We start from the raw sequence: 19,013 nt of genomic DNA, 5'->3' as shown, positions 1-19,013 counted from the left end.
AACACACCTGAGAATATGTCAGACCTCACATTTCTGTGGGTTAATCTGCTAGCATGTGTACAGCTTACACCAAAGTTCTTCAGCACAGCAGCCGCATGCTTCTATTGTCTGAAGAGGTGTGCCAGAGAAAAAGCAGCTTCACATGGTCACCTTGAACTGGTTCAACTCAATTAAGAGGCTGCTTCCCCACTTCATAAAGTTGTTTTGGTTGGAAAAGACCTTTAAGGTCACTGAGTCCCACCACTCACCTCACACTGCCAAGCCCATCACTAACCCACGGCCCCAGTTCCATCAAGTACGCCCAGGGTATGAATGTTTTTTGCCTGGTAACTGGTTCATCACTGGTTAGCCGAAGACCAGTGTCAGGTCACCTGCTCACACTCACCATCAGTACCTGTGCTCACAACAAGTGCTACAGAGGCAAGTGCTGCTGCAGCCTGGATGAAAATGGAGTGATGTGCCTTCTGACCTGTGCTCAGGCTCCCATTTCTCCACACAAACCAAAGACAGGCAGCTGAGGAATCAATCACCCGCTTTGGGGGCTGCCTTGGGTACAATTATCAAGGGTGCTGCACACAGAACTAAAACTACGCTGCACAGGAAACCCCACCACTCTGCATCATCTGTTTTCTCCCACTACCTTATCCGCTCCCAGAATCCAGGGTCTTGCTCCTTATCTAGCCCACCTACAGGCATCAGTGGCTTTGGATGCAGTAAGATTAATTCAAACCTCGGCAGGTTACCAAAAGAGAGCAGGAACAGAACCCACCTGCTAAATATGCTGTGCTAGAGGAAGAGGTCCTTGATGCAGTCAAGACTTTAATGAAGCCCAACAAGTCCTGATTCAGGTGATTAGGTGAACCTGCTTTGGCAGGGGGGTTGGACCAGATGATCTCTGCAAGTCCCCTCCAACCTCTCACATTCTGTGATTTTATGTCCAAAGAGTTGGGGAAGGAATGGAATGAGAACTTTCTGGTCTGAATCTTTAACCTCCTTGCACCTTCCCCCCAGTATTTCCCCCAAGGAGAATGGTATGTGGAGAGAGGGAGAAGGGGCATTCCTGGGGGCAGACCTCAACTATATGCATAATCAGACATGAAGAGGATGAAAAAAATAACACAGTTTATTGTCAAACTGAATCAAAGCATGGAAAAAAAATCACAAAGTCACACTGTAAAGAAATTTGGTTTTCATCACAAAAGTTCATTAAAGTCTGACAAAGAAAACAACCTGTTGCCAAGCCAGTAACTCCTCCAACAATCCTCAGAGTGCAACATTTAGAGAAATGCTGGGAATATACAGGTGGTGTAGCACTGCATTTGCATGAACAAACCAGCAACCCCCATTATCTAGAAGCACAGTGCTTCTCAGAGGGAGATGACATGTTTCTGGCTTAAAGATGACTCCTCTGTTTGCCTTCAAGTAGCAACAGCCTTGTCCTAGCTGGAGTCCAGCCTGAGGCAACGGAGTCCAGCAGTCTTTTCCTTCCTTTATGCAGCATCTTCTTGCAATTTACATCCCAGTCAAAGGTGTCTACATCACCAAATTAAAACGTGGTTGCAAAATGAAATGATGCCAGTTGCAGGGAGAAGAGCAGAGAGAGGGATGATTGCAGTAGATGGTCTGCTGAGGTCTGGGGATCTTTAACAGCCCCAGCTGACACAGCCACCACCTCACAAACTCTGCTGCTGATTTCACTGATGACCCAACTAACCTTTTCAAATTGCTGTTTGGGAAGGTGTGCAAACTGCAGACCTACTTTATCAAGTCAAAACAATCTCTATGAAGTCCAAGCTGTTAAGTGTGCTTCAGAAATGTCCATCAGGCAATGAGAGGACAGCCTGCTTCTCAGCACAGCACTTTGAGACAGCTTTCAATGAAACACGCCTGGAAGGTTGTAAGGTTGAGTTTGCCAACCTGTCCAAGCCAATTTACTACCCAGAGAACATTTATTTTCCAGTAGCTCCTACAGAACCAACAGAGAAGTCCACAAGAACTTTGCCTGGTCTCCTGCCAGCAGAGCTGTGCTGGGAGGAAGTCTGGATGATGATGGGAGCTTACCAGGAAAACTGTTGGAGACTGCAGGATCCCCTGGAGATGCAGCCCACCTGGAAGAGCCCTACCCTATCTTGCAGGAAATTTCAGAGCAGTTGGCTTTCCTTCTGAGTTAGAAACACAATAAAAAGGAGAGGGAGGGTGGGAATAATTATTGGAAGGCATACATGTGTATAGACTGTCATGTATTTGGTTTTGCAGACATTTAGTTTCAATCAGTGAGGATAGAACAACAGTATCTTTCTCACCACTACGATTCAACTGTTTTATGAATTTTGAAATACTTATTTTACTGAGTGAAAGAAAGGCATCTTTATCATAAGTAGCAGCTAAGGAGACTGGTAAAACTAAACCAAAAAACAACCCCAAAACCACTTAAAATAAGATCAAAACCCCACCAGTACAGGCAGCCTAGGTCATTCCAACTGATCACAGGAATAACTACAGAATATTTCTAATTGCAACTGATGTGCTACCTTGAGCCAGCTGTTTATTCTAGCAGGCCTGAGGTTTACTGCTAATAAAGCATTAATAATACGTGCCTTTTCCTAGAAAGGAAGGCTCTGCCTAAGTCTTACTGTGTCAGATAAAAGTCCCAAAATAGACTTTCCAACCAAAATAAAGTGTTTCATTCAGATATTCATTGGGATATGGCAGTGATGTTAAGAACAGCTATTCAAGTAGATGAAGTAAGCCCTTCAAAAGAAGTCACACAGCTTTGAGACTCAAACAAATTATTGTATGATCTCATCCAAGAGGTCTAAATAGCTGGAACATCTGCCAGAGACACCACCAATTTATTAAGCAGAGTTCATCAGTAGTTCATCAGCTCTGTTTGCACAGGCAGGTGCCAGGGTAGTCAGTGAGGAGTCCCATGCGTGACTTAAAGAGAGGAGAAGGGCGGAGAGTGGCACAGAGATGGGTCATTATACTATCTAACAAGGATGTGCATTAGCAGGAATAAAGTCCCTGACAAATTAGGGCAGTGACTGTTAATTGAGGAGAAGGGCAGGAACTCTTTTTTTTTCCCCAGAGAAGTATTACATGCACAAGTAACTATATTGTTAAAATCTTTTTATTTTGTGACAGTAAAGAAACCATTTCAATACCTGATTGACAACACTTCTCTCTCCTGAAAACTCATATGGTATCTGTAGTGTTTCTCAAGTATCACTGGATTGTTCATTGCATTAAAGTGTAAACAGCTCCATTATCAGAGAAATTAAAAAAGGAAAAAAAAAAGAAGAAAGAAACATTTCCATTGCTTACTCCTCTGTTAAGTTCCCCAGAGATCTTTAACAAGAAAGGAAAAAAAAAGAAGAAAGTCAGCTGGATTTTTACAATACAATGTGAAACAGAAAACTGACAGCTGGTTTTGCATAGTTAGCCCAGAGACTTCTAAGCAATTGCCCCATGCAAGTCTCACCTTCCCTCCTGGCCCCACAAAGGCATAAACATCACAGCACCTTGGAAATCAGAGGCACAAACTTGTTTGTCTTTTACAAATAGGGCTGTGCGGTACTGTGTTTTATTGGTTTAAAAAGAACCTGTAAAACATAGCATGACGTGTTTGTAAGGTAGAGAGCTACACATTTCCTTTGTTTGTTTTTACACTGAGACTTCAAAAGCTGCAACATCAGCACATACCAGTGTCATTCAGATACTTTATTGTCTCTCAACCAGTCTAATAAAAATCACGCTGTGATAAAGTGATTGCGTACACCGACAACCAAATCTCTTCAGGTGTTGAGCTTTCACGTGTAACTTTGCTGTTTAGAACAGATCCAAGGGCAAAACAAAAAAGAGACAAATTATTCTTCCAAAGCCACTTAAATGAACATGGCAATATTGTACATCTCTCTCCCACTGCAAACCTGCCACATTCCCAGGTAGCTGACAAGTGTTCCACGCACAGCCCTAGTTAAGAAACATCAATTTCATCATTAACACTTCAGCTGGATTTCAGGAATCTCAGGCATTTTGCCTTACAGTTTTAATTTAAAAATACCTATAATACAGGCCAAAAAAAAAAAAATCCTTTTTTAACCCGACATAAAAAGGACAAAAGAACTTCAGTCCAGGCAGCATTTCTTTAGCTAAACAGAATGACCAACTGGAAAAATTTTTTTTCAAATGCTTCTACAAGGATCCAGGAACAGAACTGAAAACCAGGCTTTTTAACAGCCCTGGTGAGCTGCATGCATTAACTGCACTTCAAAATATGCAAGAGATTCAGGAAACAAGTGTATTTCCCCTCCCCATTTTAACTCTTAAAATCTTTTATTTAAAATATAATCAAATACCCGTATTGCAAATTGTACAAACATTCCACTCGCTATCTGACTTTATGGACAGAACTATATTGCTTTGTTAAAGTCTAGAAACTCCAAATATATAACCTATGTAAGTTCACTCAAACATTAACATTTGGAAATTTCAACTACAATTACAGTGTCAAAATAAACAGCTGTGTCAGTTTGGTCCTTTTTGGGCAAATTGGAATGCCCAGGGAAGTCCAAACATGGCAGCAGCATTTTACTTGAATGAGGATGAGCTTAAAACAAAAATATTCTTCAGAAGTGATAGAAAATACTCTTAAGATACCCGCAGAGATCAAAAGCATTGCTAAGCTATTCACCTTTGCATTGTCACCAAGTGTCATTTCAATGTTGTAACTAACTTAAAAGAACTGGGGTTATTTTTGGAAACTCTGGATTTCAAGAGCCAAAAATAATTGATACAGAAAACACAGGGTGGTACAGAACAGCACCAGAACCATTCTTCCAGAAGCTGGTTCAGAAGTTCAGTTGTCCATTCTATGTGGATTTTAAAACAATACAAGACACTTTATAATAATCAACATTCATTCACAGACTTAAGGCAACTGGTTCATGAAATCGCTGCTTTCAGAAATGCAAACTGATGACATGGTTCATCTCACGTACAACGGGTCACAACCGTAACATGGTGATGTCGGGGGGTAGGGGTGTTATTTATTGTCTCATTGGAAGATTGTTTGGTCTAATGCTATGGAGAAAGTCTTTCAGTTTTTTCCAGCCATTCCTCTCATACCTGCACAACTAACTACAACCTGAATACTTCCCTGCAAACTGTGGTTGAAGCCTAGAAGCTACAAGCACAGTTGAAAATACTGCTCAGAGAACAACTTTTTTTGGCAGCTTACAGTTTCATTACTCTGAAGTGAAATATAAAGCTAAACAATCTTAAACTGAAGGTAAACGTTAATGGACTAACCAGAACCTGTAGGCCTTCCTTTATTTCCATTTCTTTTAAACGACACAGGTTGCTTGGTTATGATTTTAAATTGGACAGCTTTTCTTTGTTGTGGCACAGAATTGTACAGCACTAAGGTAATGCCAGCTGGTAAGGAAACAAGGGGGTGATGCCGTGGAGACTCACGAGTGTCACCGAGGGACTGTCCCTGCCAGCCCTCGGAACAAGACATGGCGAGCGGCTGGAGCACAGCTGCACTGCAAGGGCCCAAGTCACCTCTCAGCCTTAGACTGCACCTACACGAAATCTACTCTCTGCCTGGGAGGCTGGCCTGCCCTTCTATGAAAGAATTTGTTAAGCTGCTTCACCAGTGCTTTAATACCAATTTTTTCCTTGCTTCCAAGTTGTCAAGACTTTCAGAGAACAACAGGAGAGGCAATGGGGATCTGCTAGTCAAAATTTAGCTAATTAGAAGCACCCAGCACTCCACTGTGTCTTTGCCGACGGCAGCCAAACACGGCCGTAGTTTCTGTGTTTGTAGATTTCTGGTGCAGATGATAATGAAAAGGTGGCACTGGAAAGTGAGGAAAGCGTGCCTTCTTCTTCAAAGGCTTAATATATTTAAGTTATTCTTTTGAAATGGTACCTGTGACACTACAGAAGATGATAAAGTGGTTCTCGGGCTCAGAGATGAGACATACTCAACTGCAAAGCCAGAGGGCCAGTTTTAGTCCAGGCTAGTAACTTCTGCCCTTCTATCAAGACTCCATGAAGCTCCCAATCTGCACCTTACACTTTAGGGAGGAAATACAAACCACAGATTGAGGGGGTGGGTGGGGAAAAAAGTACTTTTAGCGTTCTTATATACTAAAGAGAGGGCATTATCCCAATTGAAAATTGAAAAAAAGATCCTTTACAGGTCACCTTTAGCTGAGTGCTCTGGTATATCAGATACTGTGGGATTACTACATTGGGGTGGGTTATGAAGCCTGTATTTTATTTATTGCCCAAGTTTGCAGCTTACAGAAAATGTCTCATAGCACAGGCACAGTGGCAAAAACAGTATTAACAGCCGATGGTCTACTCCATTTGGTGAGTACACAGTAGCAGCAATTAAAAGAAAAAAAAGTACCCCAAACAGCTCAATACAGATCCAGCTTGCCCAGATGGGTTTTTTTTTCTGTTGTTGTTTGCTTTTTTGTTTTTTAAAGAAAAGAATCTTAAACTAATAAATAGATCTCCTCCTTGTTCTCCCAAGATAATGGTTTTCCAAAAAAAGAGAGGCATGGCAGTTGTGCGTAAGCAGAAACAAACAGAACTTCATCTAGAATGAAAGGTGCTTTAGATCTGTTAGCCACTTTGTTTTATCAATTCCGTCACTCCCCAATACTCAAACAACTGCAGATATGTTCAAAACTGTGCCCAAAAACCGTTCTCAGTGAAACAACCGTGTAATTAACCCGAATCAACCCTCCCACAAATGCTTAAACCTTCAGAGCATGACAAATACAACTTCTTGTCATCGTGGAAACAGGAACCCAGCATCTTTGTTTTTCCTTTGTTATATATTACAGTGCTCTATAAAATTTTTCCTTTTTCCTTTTAAAGCATTTAGACAATACAAGACTAAAGATGTCTGGAAATACGTCTTATACAAAAATGATTTTTTTTTTAATCTTAAAATAACATTCAAAAAGGCACTTCATTCTGTAAGAAAAAATTCAGAGTCAGGTCAACTGCTCTAAGCAGGGGGGTAAAATTGTCTGCATAGTGGGAGGGGAAGAAAGGGAGAGAAATTCAACTGCTGAAATACAAGCTTCTTTTTTTGGCATGTTTTAAGAAAAGCTGATCCAGTAAAAGATGTCCATTTATGAAATTCATTAAAATAGTTCAATTTAAAATAGCTTTTTTTTTTTCCTTTAAAAAAAGTAGTCTGAACACATGACCTTAGGAGTCAGGCTTCCGAAGGCTTAATAGCATCACTCATGATTGTCCTTCGTGTCCAATGTAACAGGAAGATCAAAAGTAGCACTTCTGACAGGGGTGACCTCCCCAGAGCTTACATTTGAAAGAGCTGCAGAAGATGGAGACAGCCTCTAGCAACTGCAATCTAGTAGCAGAAGTCAGTCAAAGTTAAGGGCTACCTGTTGCAGAGTTTATGAAGCATACTGTAAACTTCTTCCTCTTTGCTTAGTCCTTCAAAGAAAGGAATAAGATCTAGCAGCTCTGTGTCTGTCATGTCATCAAACCAGGACTGCACAGGCACCTGAAACAAAGCAACCAACACATATTAAGGTATCTTCATGATGCAAAGAGCACGTGACTTTTGCTTGTGTAGATGTCCCATCAATGTTCATTGCCACCACAGTAAGACAAATTGCTAGACATTAGCATTCAAGTCCAGGTTTAACTTCACGTTTTCTAGTATGCAACCACAAACCCAAATCCAACTGTGTACAACACTTGACCTTCCAAATCCCACTGTAAAACAGCTGACATGCAGCTGACCTTCTCCTCCATGTCCAGGTAAACTACATGACCCAACACTGGACAGCTCGATTTGCTCTGCCCTCTTTATATTCATAATACACTGGAAAGATAAGTGAGGTTATGAAGCTGTACTGACACTTTATTTACAGGAAAGTCTTTTTTTGCCCCCCCTCCAAGTATTATCAGTATGAGTCACTAAACACAGGCATGCAGCAACAAACCCTCTGGCATGAAGCTGCAGAGGAAATACTTAAACAGCAAGTACAGAACAGTTCTCTGATGAAAAAAATAAGACCTTAAGCATGGGTTCAGTATATAATGCATACAAAATCACTTCTTAAATATGTGGGCAGGATTTGGGGAAGGAGTTCTGTGTATCTTCACTATGGAAGTATGTACTAAGGTCTTTTAAAGACTATTTTGGATCTTGTTACAAGCTCTGGTTTCTGCAGAGACTCCAATAGTTAGCTAGCAGCACTTTTCTCTACATGATTAAACCACTCTGACAAAGCCCTTAATTTCAACTCCCAAATTTCTACAGCTCATTATTTTCTTGGCTGTGAATTCCAAGATACCAAATGACAATCTGGATCAGGTTTTTAGTTTTAACCATGAACGTAAGTTAGAGCTACAGGTTCTGGTTTATTATAAATAGCAACTTTAAACCATGTGTGGCATCAACCAGAAAAATATTTTCAACCAATCATTCAGGGCATGGCAGTACTGAGAGTTGGATTTAAAAGCTGAATGCTGCAAGACAAATAGCTCATGTAAAAATAAAAAAGCTCTTCTGGAGAGGCAGACCGATGCAGAACAGTGACACTAAACAAAAAATTCCTACACGTATTTTAACAGTTCACAAAACAAGGTGGCCTGAAACCGTGAAAGAAATCATTGCACAGCCTGGTTAAAAGCCAGTACACTTAAAGGGAGCTCCAGCTTACTATCCTGGCAGCTACAAACCAGATGTGAGCATCTGTACTGACTGCAGCAATGGATGAAGCACGTGCCAGATCATTCCATCACAACTTCCTGAGCTGACAGGAAACACAGAGTGAAAATGCACATTGCTTCTAATCATTCTCCCTTGAAGGACTGTTATCTGCCTTTCATCCTTCCTAAAACCTGAAGAACTTGGTGACTAACACTTCTAACTATGAAGTGAGTTAATACAGAAATACTTAAAAGGAGAAGCATAACACCACAAAAGGATCATATTTTCCTTCCCCTCAGACACAAATACAGAAGTGGGATAGTAAAGAACTAAAGCATTCGTTATCTTGTCTAACAAAAATATTTTCATTCCCACAATGAAAAAGAGATGGGAGTACCAAAAGCAGGTCAAGTAAACCATCCTTTCCAAAGAACAAAATTAATGCTGGAGGGTAGCTTTGCTTTTCAGAGCTGGGTTAGTCACACAGGTTCTACACTACAGGTATTTCTCAAAACTGATGGACTTCATGCCAAGAGCTAAAACTGAAAGCAGATGAACAGTCATGACTACGAAGTGCTGTCAAGATCAGTTTGCCTGAGTCCTTCACCATTTGGCAGTGAATACCAGAATCTACCTGTAGTCTAAGGAAATACAGAGGCTAATACAGTTAAGTGTTCTGAAAGGCTATTTTCTGAATCAGGAAGTCTGGGCACAGAACAGAAAGATAAAGTTATGCTTGAGTACTTTGAACACTTAAGAATACTTACTGCATTTTCAGGATGGAAGATGTAAGAAGCAGGAGAATTATCTACTATAATAACTTTACTCAGCTCACGTCCCAGTCGACTCAGATCCTTCACATAATTTCCTCGGTGGAAAACACAGGATTCTCTAAAAAGCCTTGCCCTGAACACACCCCAGCGATCCAGTAAGTCAGCTACTGGGTCTGCATACTTGAAAACAGAAGTTAGAAACGTGAGGTTAGCAATGTGCAGGCAAGGCTAATTCATAGAACTACAGAGACAAGGGACACATAACAGTTTCAGAGAAAACGCCCTTTCTTCATTTTCTTCCCTGCTCTTTGTTAATTAACTTACATGCCTGCAAACCTGAAGTGATTAACAGAGAGATAACACAGAAGTAGGAGGGTTATCTTTCTATGGGAGGCTAACCTGCACACTGATATTTCCTGTGATTTATTTATTAGGTTTTAAGATAACTCTCAGTTGGCCCTAAGAGTTATCTAGATGTTGATGGATACAGAGATCTCACCTAAAATTACCATACAACCAGCCAATGCTAGCAGAAAATCTCTATGAAGCCATTTCCACAACTGATTCATTGTCACGTGCCTCTGAAGGTGAACTGCAATGAATGCACTTGAGCTTGATGTGGTTTTTCAAAGGATGTCCTTAAAGAGACTGGCTCAGTAAGAATCTCAAGTTTATCAAATTGCATAATTAGGACATAAGAGATCAGAGACATGATTGGGAAAAATATTCATGAATTGCCCCTTTATGTAGACAAGATTATATTTTGAGGCATAGTTTAGAATCCAATTATTGATATGGTATCCAAACTAGAACATGAAATAACCATATACATGAAAATGGTAGCTATAACTTGTTTTTTGCAGGATAGCAGTTACCATTTTCCTCTTTTAAAATGAGACACAAAACTGATGTTGAAATCAATCCCCTTTTGACTATGAAAACTGTCAGACATCTGAGTGCAGTATGAAATGTTTCCACTATTTAGGATTTTCACAGTGTGATTGAACAGAAAATGGCAAACAGAGTGCAGGGAAGAATCCTCTGATAAGAATGCACTACAGCAGATCAAACCAGGTCTTGTCCCCTTCCATCATGTCCACACTATGCTGGAGTAAAAGCTTGCTATGCTAATTACTTAGAAATAATAAATACCATTTTACAAACAAGACACCACAAATATAATACATGGAAAGAAGTAAAGAATTTAAGATATCCACTACTGAAATGTCTACCACAAAACTACCTACGAAGTACTACTGGCTACTGGAGGGCACAAAATATTCCTGTCGTTGTTTCAAAGCTTTACAAAACGTCTAATCTTGTAGCTCCGGATTGCAATTGCACCTTGACAGAACAGAATCATGTTCTCAGTTTTCAGATGCAGTAAATTTCTGAATCACTGGTTGACCACGTAGTGATCAAACATGGTGAGTTTTATTTCATGCCCAGCTTTTACATACTGCTTTACTCGCAAGCTATTTGTTCTAATTTCTCACTATAACCATGGTAACTTGTGAGCCTTTCATATTGGCATTATGAGCAATGCATGGAGGCTACATTATGAGACAAGCCCATATGTGATGGTGTTACCATGGAAACACTTACCCACACACTAGCAGACAAAGTACACACTGTCAGACAAAGAAGCAGAAAAGAAGGGGAAAAATTAAGATAGTACCAACTGTGGAAATAATAATCCATAGAAAACCAAACAAAAGTCCACTGACCAGTACCATAAGGTCTTATGAGACGAAGAGAGGCACAAACCTTGGCTAGACTGGCTGTGAAGAGTACACATTCAAAAAGCTCTCCCATCCTCTGAAGAAACTCATCCACATGTGGTCGTTTCAATACATAAACCTGGAATGATGACAACTACTTAGGTTAAATGGTGTTTAAGGGAAAAGGCAAAGAAAAAAATCAAACCACCTCAAAACACTCCTGTAATCTTAAGGCTTGAAGAAACAAAAATTAACATGGAAGCAGTTCAAATGAAATGCTGAAAGAAAAAAACCGTACAAGATAAAAGTCGGCATCCAATAATGAGAAATTTGAATGCATGGGCTGCCAAGACCCATGCTGATTATGCAATTGCAAATACTGTGCATCATCTGGAGTGATGCTTCTTGAAAAATCTCATTAAAAGCAAAGCCAGACAGTAGGGTTTCTCCAGAAACAAGGATTCAGACCTCTCAACCAAAATGATTTCGGTACTTGTGTCTTCAAGTCCTGAAGAGCTTTACAGAAGGAATAAATCTGATGAAACCTCTGTGATGACAGGAATTGCATAAGAGGGAACTGTTTTCTTTCACAGGACAGATCTTTAATTTCCGAAATTCCAGGCACCATGCACCATGTCCCACTATAGACAGTTATCAGTCATCCAGCTCTGCAGAGAGCTTTCACCACAACCCTTCACAGCACCATGAAGAATGTCTAGCAAATGCTGCTTTCAAAATTCGGTGGCAAAGTGCCTTTCTGCACTGCCAACCACACAGGCAAGCTTGGCTGCCCACTGTCAACAACCTTGTTACTCGATATTAGAGAGCCTCCTTGCCTCTCTTTTAAGAGCAAGATGATGATTTGTGTTCACATAAAATACCAAGATAAGATAACTGCTGCTCAGAAAGCTTACAAGTAGTTCACAATATACTGGGAAGCTGAAGAGGGGAGTCTGCTTGAAAAATATTTTTCTATCTTGTTTGCACTTAGATTAAAAGTTTTAAAGAAAACACTGGCAGCATTTTATCTTCATTTGGCAAACAATCCTTACTATTGTACATTTGAAGTGGAGAAATCTGGCATATAACGGAATTCAGAACTGATGCAACTTCAGGGATTTATTTCTTTGTTACATAGAACTGGATTAATTGTATGTATTTTACTACATCCACGTTAGGTAAAAAACATAAGGCACCCCGAGAAAAAGCCTGAAGGAGAAAAAGATGGAAATGCCATCGTAAACTGAAGTGAAACAATTAAAACCATAGTAAGAGAAGAAAAAAAAATTAAAGTGGTATGATAGGGACTTGAAATTAAAAACCTAAATCTGAAGGCAAAGTTGTATTGAAAATATATATGATGGAGCTGTACCTTAATGACCAAAGCAGAAATGTTAGTTACTTTCCCACTTCACAGCATGAAGACATGATCTATTTTGTTTCTATAAAGTTTAACTCACATTGAAGCAAGACATTCAAACTTTGATACATGTAACAATTTATAACCCAGATTTTTTTTTTTAACAACCACAGCAGCACTTAAGCAATCAATTAAATAAATGTGGCATTTTATGAATTAAAGAGAGTTAACAGATGTACCTCAACGCACCTCTCTTTCCAGATAACTGCAGCAAAATTTCCGGTATTTCGCTAGTCGTAAATCAAGTAATTTCCTCTCCTGTAACAATCCAATTAATTTTTTTACTTAACTCATACTGCACAAAGCTGTTTTGTAGTTTTTCCTTTCCAAATTATTCCTTCAATATTTTACAGACGGAGGTAGCAAGAAAGCTGCAGTCTCCACATCTGGAGGCCCAGAAAACTGCTATCCCACTTGCCAGTTAGAAAGAGTAAGATGCAAGCTCCTCCTTAACTCTATAGTTCATAAGAAGCTTTAAGCTTTTCAGCCTTAAATGATATTCCTGCATGTATTTTAAGGGCACAAAGGGACACTCCAAAGTCTTAAAGTCATTCTTGGATATCGAGTGATAGAATCTAGTATTGGGTATCTTTTATAACCTAGTGTTTTCAGTCACAGCAAAACAAGCTTCCTCTTTGCTCTCTCCGTCTCTCTCTCTGCCTGTGTCAGTGAAGTATTTCCACTTGGAATGTAATTACAAACTCCAAGCCAAGGATATGAACTTTGCTTGCTTGCAACATAACCCCCCTCCTACATAAAGAGACAGATCGAGAGCTCCTTAACCACAGGCTTGTGGACAGGAGAGGGCTTATCAGAACAAGTACTTATAATACGTACTCTGGAAATTTGCAGCTCTCCTAATACTGCAACTAGTCAGTATGAGCCCCTAGCACACACCATTTTAAACTGTATTCTTTCTGCAGTTTAGATGTCCTGACCCACCAGAGAGCACCCTCAACCTCCTCTACTTGATTTTCTTTTGCTGTTTTGTCTTAAATCTCACCCACTGGGCTCAGGCCAAGACACTTGCTTCTTATGTTAAATGCTTTATTAATAATAAATATGATCTCTTAATATAAGGCCTCACCATTTTTTCCCCTTAATCATCTCTTTCTCTCTAAAGAGCCCCAACTCCTCCAACTTGCTGGGTTTTTGTTTTGTTTTATTTTTTGAAACACAACACTGGTTTTGGTTTTTTGGTTCATTTTTTTCCCCCAGAACAACATTATCTTAATCCTCTGGATGGTTTGTTCTCCTTGAAGTTTTTCTGAGAAGTTCTGGAAGATCTGCAACTGTACTGGTATCCTGGGCTACAAAATCTCTTTGGTTTATTTCACATAAAAAGCTTTCTTCAACTGACACTGCAGCTCTTTTCTCCTCTTCCTCCTCATTTGGAATTTTTTCCCCTTTACTCTGTCAGTGGCGGGATTTGAATCTCAATGCCACATGTTTATTATTTGTGGCTTGGCTTTCCTCTCTCGCCTGATGGCTTCAGTTTAAGTCTCTAGACTAACTGGCTCCTGGCATTTTTCTGAGATTTATATACTTTCAGGACGTGAAAAAAAGACTGAAATCCTCCAGCTTTTCTGTATTGTGTGCTATGCTCACTAATTTCTTCCTTATCAAAGTAAGAATTTAGAGAATTACAGACTTTTTTTAAATTTTAAAATGATCTTTCCTCTTAAAATGTTAAGGCCCGAATCAGGCACTAGGCATGTTTTCACAGGATTCTGTACTTACAGCTGCTAATGGCAGAACACAAGCAATTACCTTTAATTGTTTTCAAGCATTTGGTATTGCCCACATACATTTTCTATGCCTCAAAGCAGTCTTAACCTAAAAAGACTCAGTATTTGTGAACCAAAAGAGAAACATAACTGAACTTCAATCAATTAAATCAGGTAAAAAGAACTGCTTTTTAAAACCAGCTTCAAAATAACAAAATCTTCAAGAAATGACCAAGAAATCTGCCTGTAACAACTCGAGCTCCTGTAATCTGTTTTGTAGGCTGGGTGCATCTTCTTAACAGCAAGCAGAAAATAACCCGTGTCCTTGAGCCTCTTCTCTCTCGTTCACAGAGTTGTGGTTGCCTCCCAGTGCAAGTAACCAAGAATAGGCCAGCTAGAAAGGATACAGCCTATCCTGGATTACTTGAACCAGGCCACAGCCTTCTGCAAGAAAATTAACCCATTTTGTCCTTTATAGAAAGGAAGCTGATTATTGAGACAGCTTTTTCCTCCAACAACCCAGATTGTACATTAAATTGAAAGCGTATATGACAGATATTTCTTTATCTTTCAACAACTAAACATATGTAATTGTTAATTGAATTAAAAAACTAACAAGACACACCTACAAAGTAGTTTTACTCCATAAACAAATCATGTTCAAGAACGAAATTCTAAGTAACACCAAATCAAATTCTTCCTGGCTGCCTCTTTACTCTGACACTGCACAAAAGCATCGCAAGTCATCTTGGATAAAAGACAAAGGACCAGCATATCCTAAAAATCTTCACTTGTTGGAGATTAAAGCACTATTTAACACAGTTTCGAACCTGAGGGTTGCAATTGCTCTCCACTTGTGAAACTGAAAGCATGCTCCAAAAAGAGAGGACATGTTCTTGCAGAAGTTATATTAAGGGGACTAAACAGTACTTTCACCCTCAGTGAGCTCCCTCTGATGAGCACTCTCAGTTGCAACCCATTTCACTAGACCCACAGTTTGTCACTTATAGTTTGACAGAAGAGGGGGCCAGTTCTGATTTCCTTTTATTCAGGGAAGCAGAGAAAAATGACAGAACTGGCCAGAAGAGTGTCAGCTTGCATTAGAACTGCCCTTTTGATTCTGTGCCATCATTTCCAACACAAAGCATGGGATTCATCTCCTGTAACTTTAGCTGCTCTGTAGACTGGTAGACAGGGGCACAGTCCCTGCAGGCGTCCAAAGACCCGTAACAGAAGGAAAGAGAGTTATCTCCACACATGAATTATATCCTTGTAAAATAAACTAACAAATCCTTTCTAAAGACAAAGTAAATAAAGCTAGAGAAAGACTGACAAAATGTTCAGAAAAAATAATCCAGGGAAGCTGGTTTACCCAAGCACCCTTTAAGATGATGATTTTAATTGTCCTCCCTGTAAGAAGGAAGAGTCTCTCTGACTTTTAGATTCTAAGTGACATAAAGAAAAATAAACTCCCCAAACAAATGACAGCCTTTCTTCAACATCTCTGTTCACAACAAAAAAACTACAACATTTTCTATGAAAAAAACTTGTTAAATAAATCTGTCTCAAAACTCTTCCAAGCATGCAGCAACTGAATTTGTCATAACCTGTATTTTCAGTATAAGAAATCTGAAGAATCTCATACAATTTCAAATTCCTTTCTGACTGGGCACCTCTGAAATGGGGTTCCAAGGCAGAATTCAAGTACGACAATATGCTGTCAGACAATCTCCTGTTTCCTGGCAAAGTAGGCAGGGATATTCACTACAGACAGTATGGTTCCACAACACTTCACATACCCTGGGATCTTTTAAATGGGTGAAAGTATTTCCCAATGTCAAAGACTAACCTTCGAGTATATGACCTGCTTAATAAACAAGCATTATACAGATGACAAACTTAGACAGATTACAAAAATTGCTCTAGAGTGAATAAAAAATTCCAGGTTCAAAGTGGGAAGTTCCAAGGCTTTGCCTATTCTGCATACCATATAAATTTCCTTTCAAAGATCACAAATTCCTTACATTTCTAATTTCATAATAACATAACTTCATTTTCCAACAGCCAGATGTGATTTGAGATATTTACTTATTTTAGAGATTAAGAACTTGAAAGACAAATAGACTAAGCAATTTCCTTGAAAACTACACAGGAAGTCTCCAGCAAAGAACAGAGAGAGACTAACTTCATTTGACCTTCTCTATAAAGAGTAGTGTTCCTCCTTAGGGTACAGACAAATTCATACCCTTTGACCAGTTGTTAGTAGTTTTGTTTTTTTCCCCCCATTTGCAGTCATCTTGAGTGCTCAACTGCATTCCACTTGGTTAGGAACCTGAAAATTTGCAGCAGGAATTGAAGAAATCAACAGGCTTTTGAAGTGCTGGAGTGTAAGGCCCAAATAAGTCTTTTACTGGGTTTTTTTTTCAAAATGTACATATATAACCTTGAGAAGCTAAGTGATCACAATCCCAAGCCATTCAAAATTGTTAGGCAACCTATTTTATTCTCTTTCAAAAGCATACTACAAAGTTTCAGGAGAGAAAATTAAAGCCCACATCAAATGAGAACAGACAATATCACAATATACATCTCCCAAAGTAACACTTAGGTGCTTTAAGCATTCAGCTCTGGTGAACACTACAGTTTTAAGTACCTTAGCTACTGATTTTTTTCTACATAAAGCAGACACGATGTAGAAACTGTTGAACAACTACCATGTTAAAACACATTTCAGTCCACTGACATACTTAGTAATTATTTTAAGAGTGACAATTACATGAAAGGTTTTCAGAAAAGGAAATCAAACAAAACTATAAACTAACTTTATAATCTACCAGTTGCTCCAATATCAAAATATGAACCTTTTGTCCAAATAAAAATATTCCATATAAAGGATAACATTTCAAAAATTAGAGTATTTAAAATCTCCATTAAATCACAGCCAGGGAAAATCTGCAACTCAGTAACTCCATCACCTTTAACCTACCACTACCAATGGAAGAAGTTTTAAACAATTTGCAAGATTCACATATCAGAAAGGCTCAACTTTACACTAACCAGCAAAACTTGTCTCCAGCAAGAACTTTAATGTCTGTCTGAAGAGGAAAATTTATGACACTAAAATTTATTTCCTTTAATGTTTCCAGAAATGACTACTGATTAAAGACATGACAAAATAACACACATGAAGGTGAATTCATGATTTTCAAATTATGGGAGTTTCGCATTTACTGAAAACCATTTCACAGAGCATTAACTAAAGTTTGTAAAGGGTAAGACATAAAAACTAGTCTTGCAACTTTACCCAGATCTTTTTAAGATGCTGAAGTGTAGTGAAAGCCCCATCAAAGGAACTTAAATTACTTGCAGGAAGAAGAGGGGACAGAATTTAAACATAGATTGCCACAAAAACTGCATAAATGTATCTTCTTAATACTTTCATAAAACTTCATTCATATGAACTACCAACAAATATTAAAGACAACTTATGTTCTGTTTATCTGTAGAGTGAATGAGAGATACAGCATTGAAATAGTTATTTTTTTTTCCAGGGCCTAGAAATTTTCGACAATATTTTAAAATTGACAGAGTCAAGTATTGAAGGCCTAAGGGAGGTATTCTGGGGAGCTGAAAGAGTTTAAAATTGAGACTTTGCAGTTACACATGACAGATCTGATCAAACCTGTCTGATGATACCTTCCAGAAGACACAGCTTTTGTGTTTTGCAAAAGGCCAAGTTATTGGATGCAAAGCAGTAAATGGAGAAAAGTTAAGCTCCGAGGACAGTCCCATGACAAGAAAAATGCCTAAAGGAACAACAGCATTTACCTGATGTATGGTTCCATCAATTTCTACAGGAACGATGAAATCAGCGTTGCTAATTGGCTAGAAAGAATGACAAGGAAATAAATCAACATTAAAAATTAAGATCATTAGAGGGAACATTTCAGGGGGGTAACAGAGAAGAGCACTTACTCCTTAGGAACAGTGAATACACATTATTGATTACAGACCCACTCTGTATGTGTGACCTTTACTCACAGGGGTCACAAGCCTCACACAGTTGTATTCACCAGATAATGCACTTCCCTCTTCTCTCATGTGTTTAAGCGTCACACAGTGTAATATCTTCTACTGCTTGAATAACTCCACTACTACTGAGTGTGTTTACCAGGAAAAAGATCTATTTGGACAACTCTGTCATCATCCACATAGACCCGATAAAAAAGAAATCCAGCTCTGTGCTTCACATATTCTACTCTGGGTCATCCATTAGCGATTCATTAAAAATAAAGGTAGTGGTAAAAGAAATACCTAATGGTTATATTTGAATCAGAAGCTGCAAGAAGACTCAGACTGTATAGTTAAACAAGTCTCAAGATATGATACCTCAAGAATATGCTATACCAACCAAATTAATAATGTAAAACTGCATTTTCATTCAGAAGGGAAAAGTAGGCACACTGTCCAAGTCATTGAATCAATTTTTCTAGCCTGTTGAACACAACTTATCTTTTCTCAGTAAGTCTTAAGAAAATCTTGGTCAAGTAAAATTACTTTGGAAGGCAGAAAAGTGTAGACAGTTTAAGAGTGCACGGTCTAGTCTTGGCTAGACAGTAGTGGCAGTCAGGGAACGTACTGCTAACCATGTTTACTAGT

The 19,013-nt window shown here is 39.0% G+C and overlaps 1 protein-coding gene across 4 annotated transcripts in view; it reads right to left on the bottom strand.

The window, feature by feature from the left end:
- Positions 1-1,100: 1,100 nt before the first annotated feature.
- Positions 1,101-19,013, bottom strand: part of CTDSPL (CTD small phosphatase like) — an 86,878-nt gene continuing 68,965 nt past the window's right edge. For all 4 annotated transcript variants that reach the window (XM_061997314.1, XM_061997315.1, XM_061997316.1 and 1 more), the window contains 4 exons: positions 18,183-18,239; positions 11,254-11,346; positions 9,481-9,666; positions 1,101-7,555 (listed from right to left, as the gene is read on the bottom strand). In XM_061997314.1, the coding sequence (XP_061853298.1) occupies positions 7,430-7,555; positions 9,481-9,666; positions 11,254-11,346; positions 18,183-18,239 (462 nt within the window). In that variant the 3' untranslated portion in view covers positions 1,101-7,429. The remainder of the gene's footprint in view (positions 7,556-9,480; positions 9,667-11,253; positions 11,347-18,182; positions 18,240-19,013) is intronic.

The sequence above is a fragment of the Colius striatus genome, chromosome 5, assembly GCF_028858725.1.
Source record: "Colius striatus isolate bColStr4 chromosome 5, bColStr4.1.hap1, whole genome shotgun sequence".
In the NCBI taxonomy this organism is placed as follows: Eukaryota; Metazoa; Chordata; class Aves; order Coliiformes; family Coliidae; genus Colius; species Colius striatus.
This window is presented reverse-complemented; position numbering and strand designations above follow the sequence as displayed.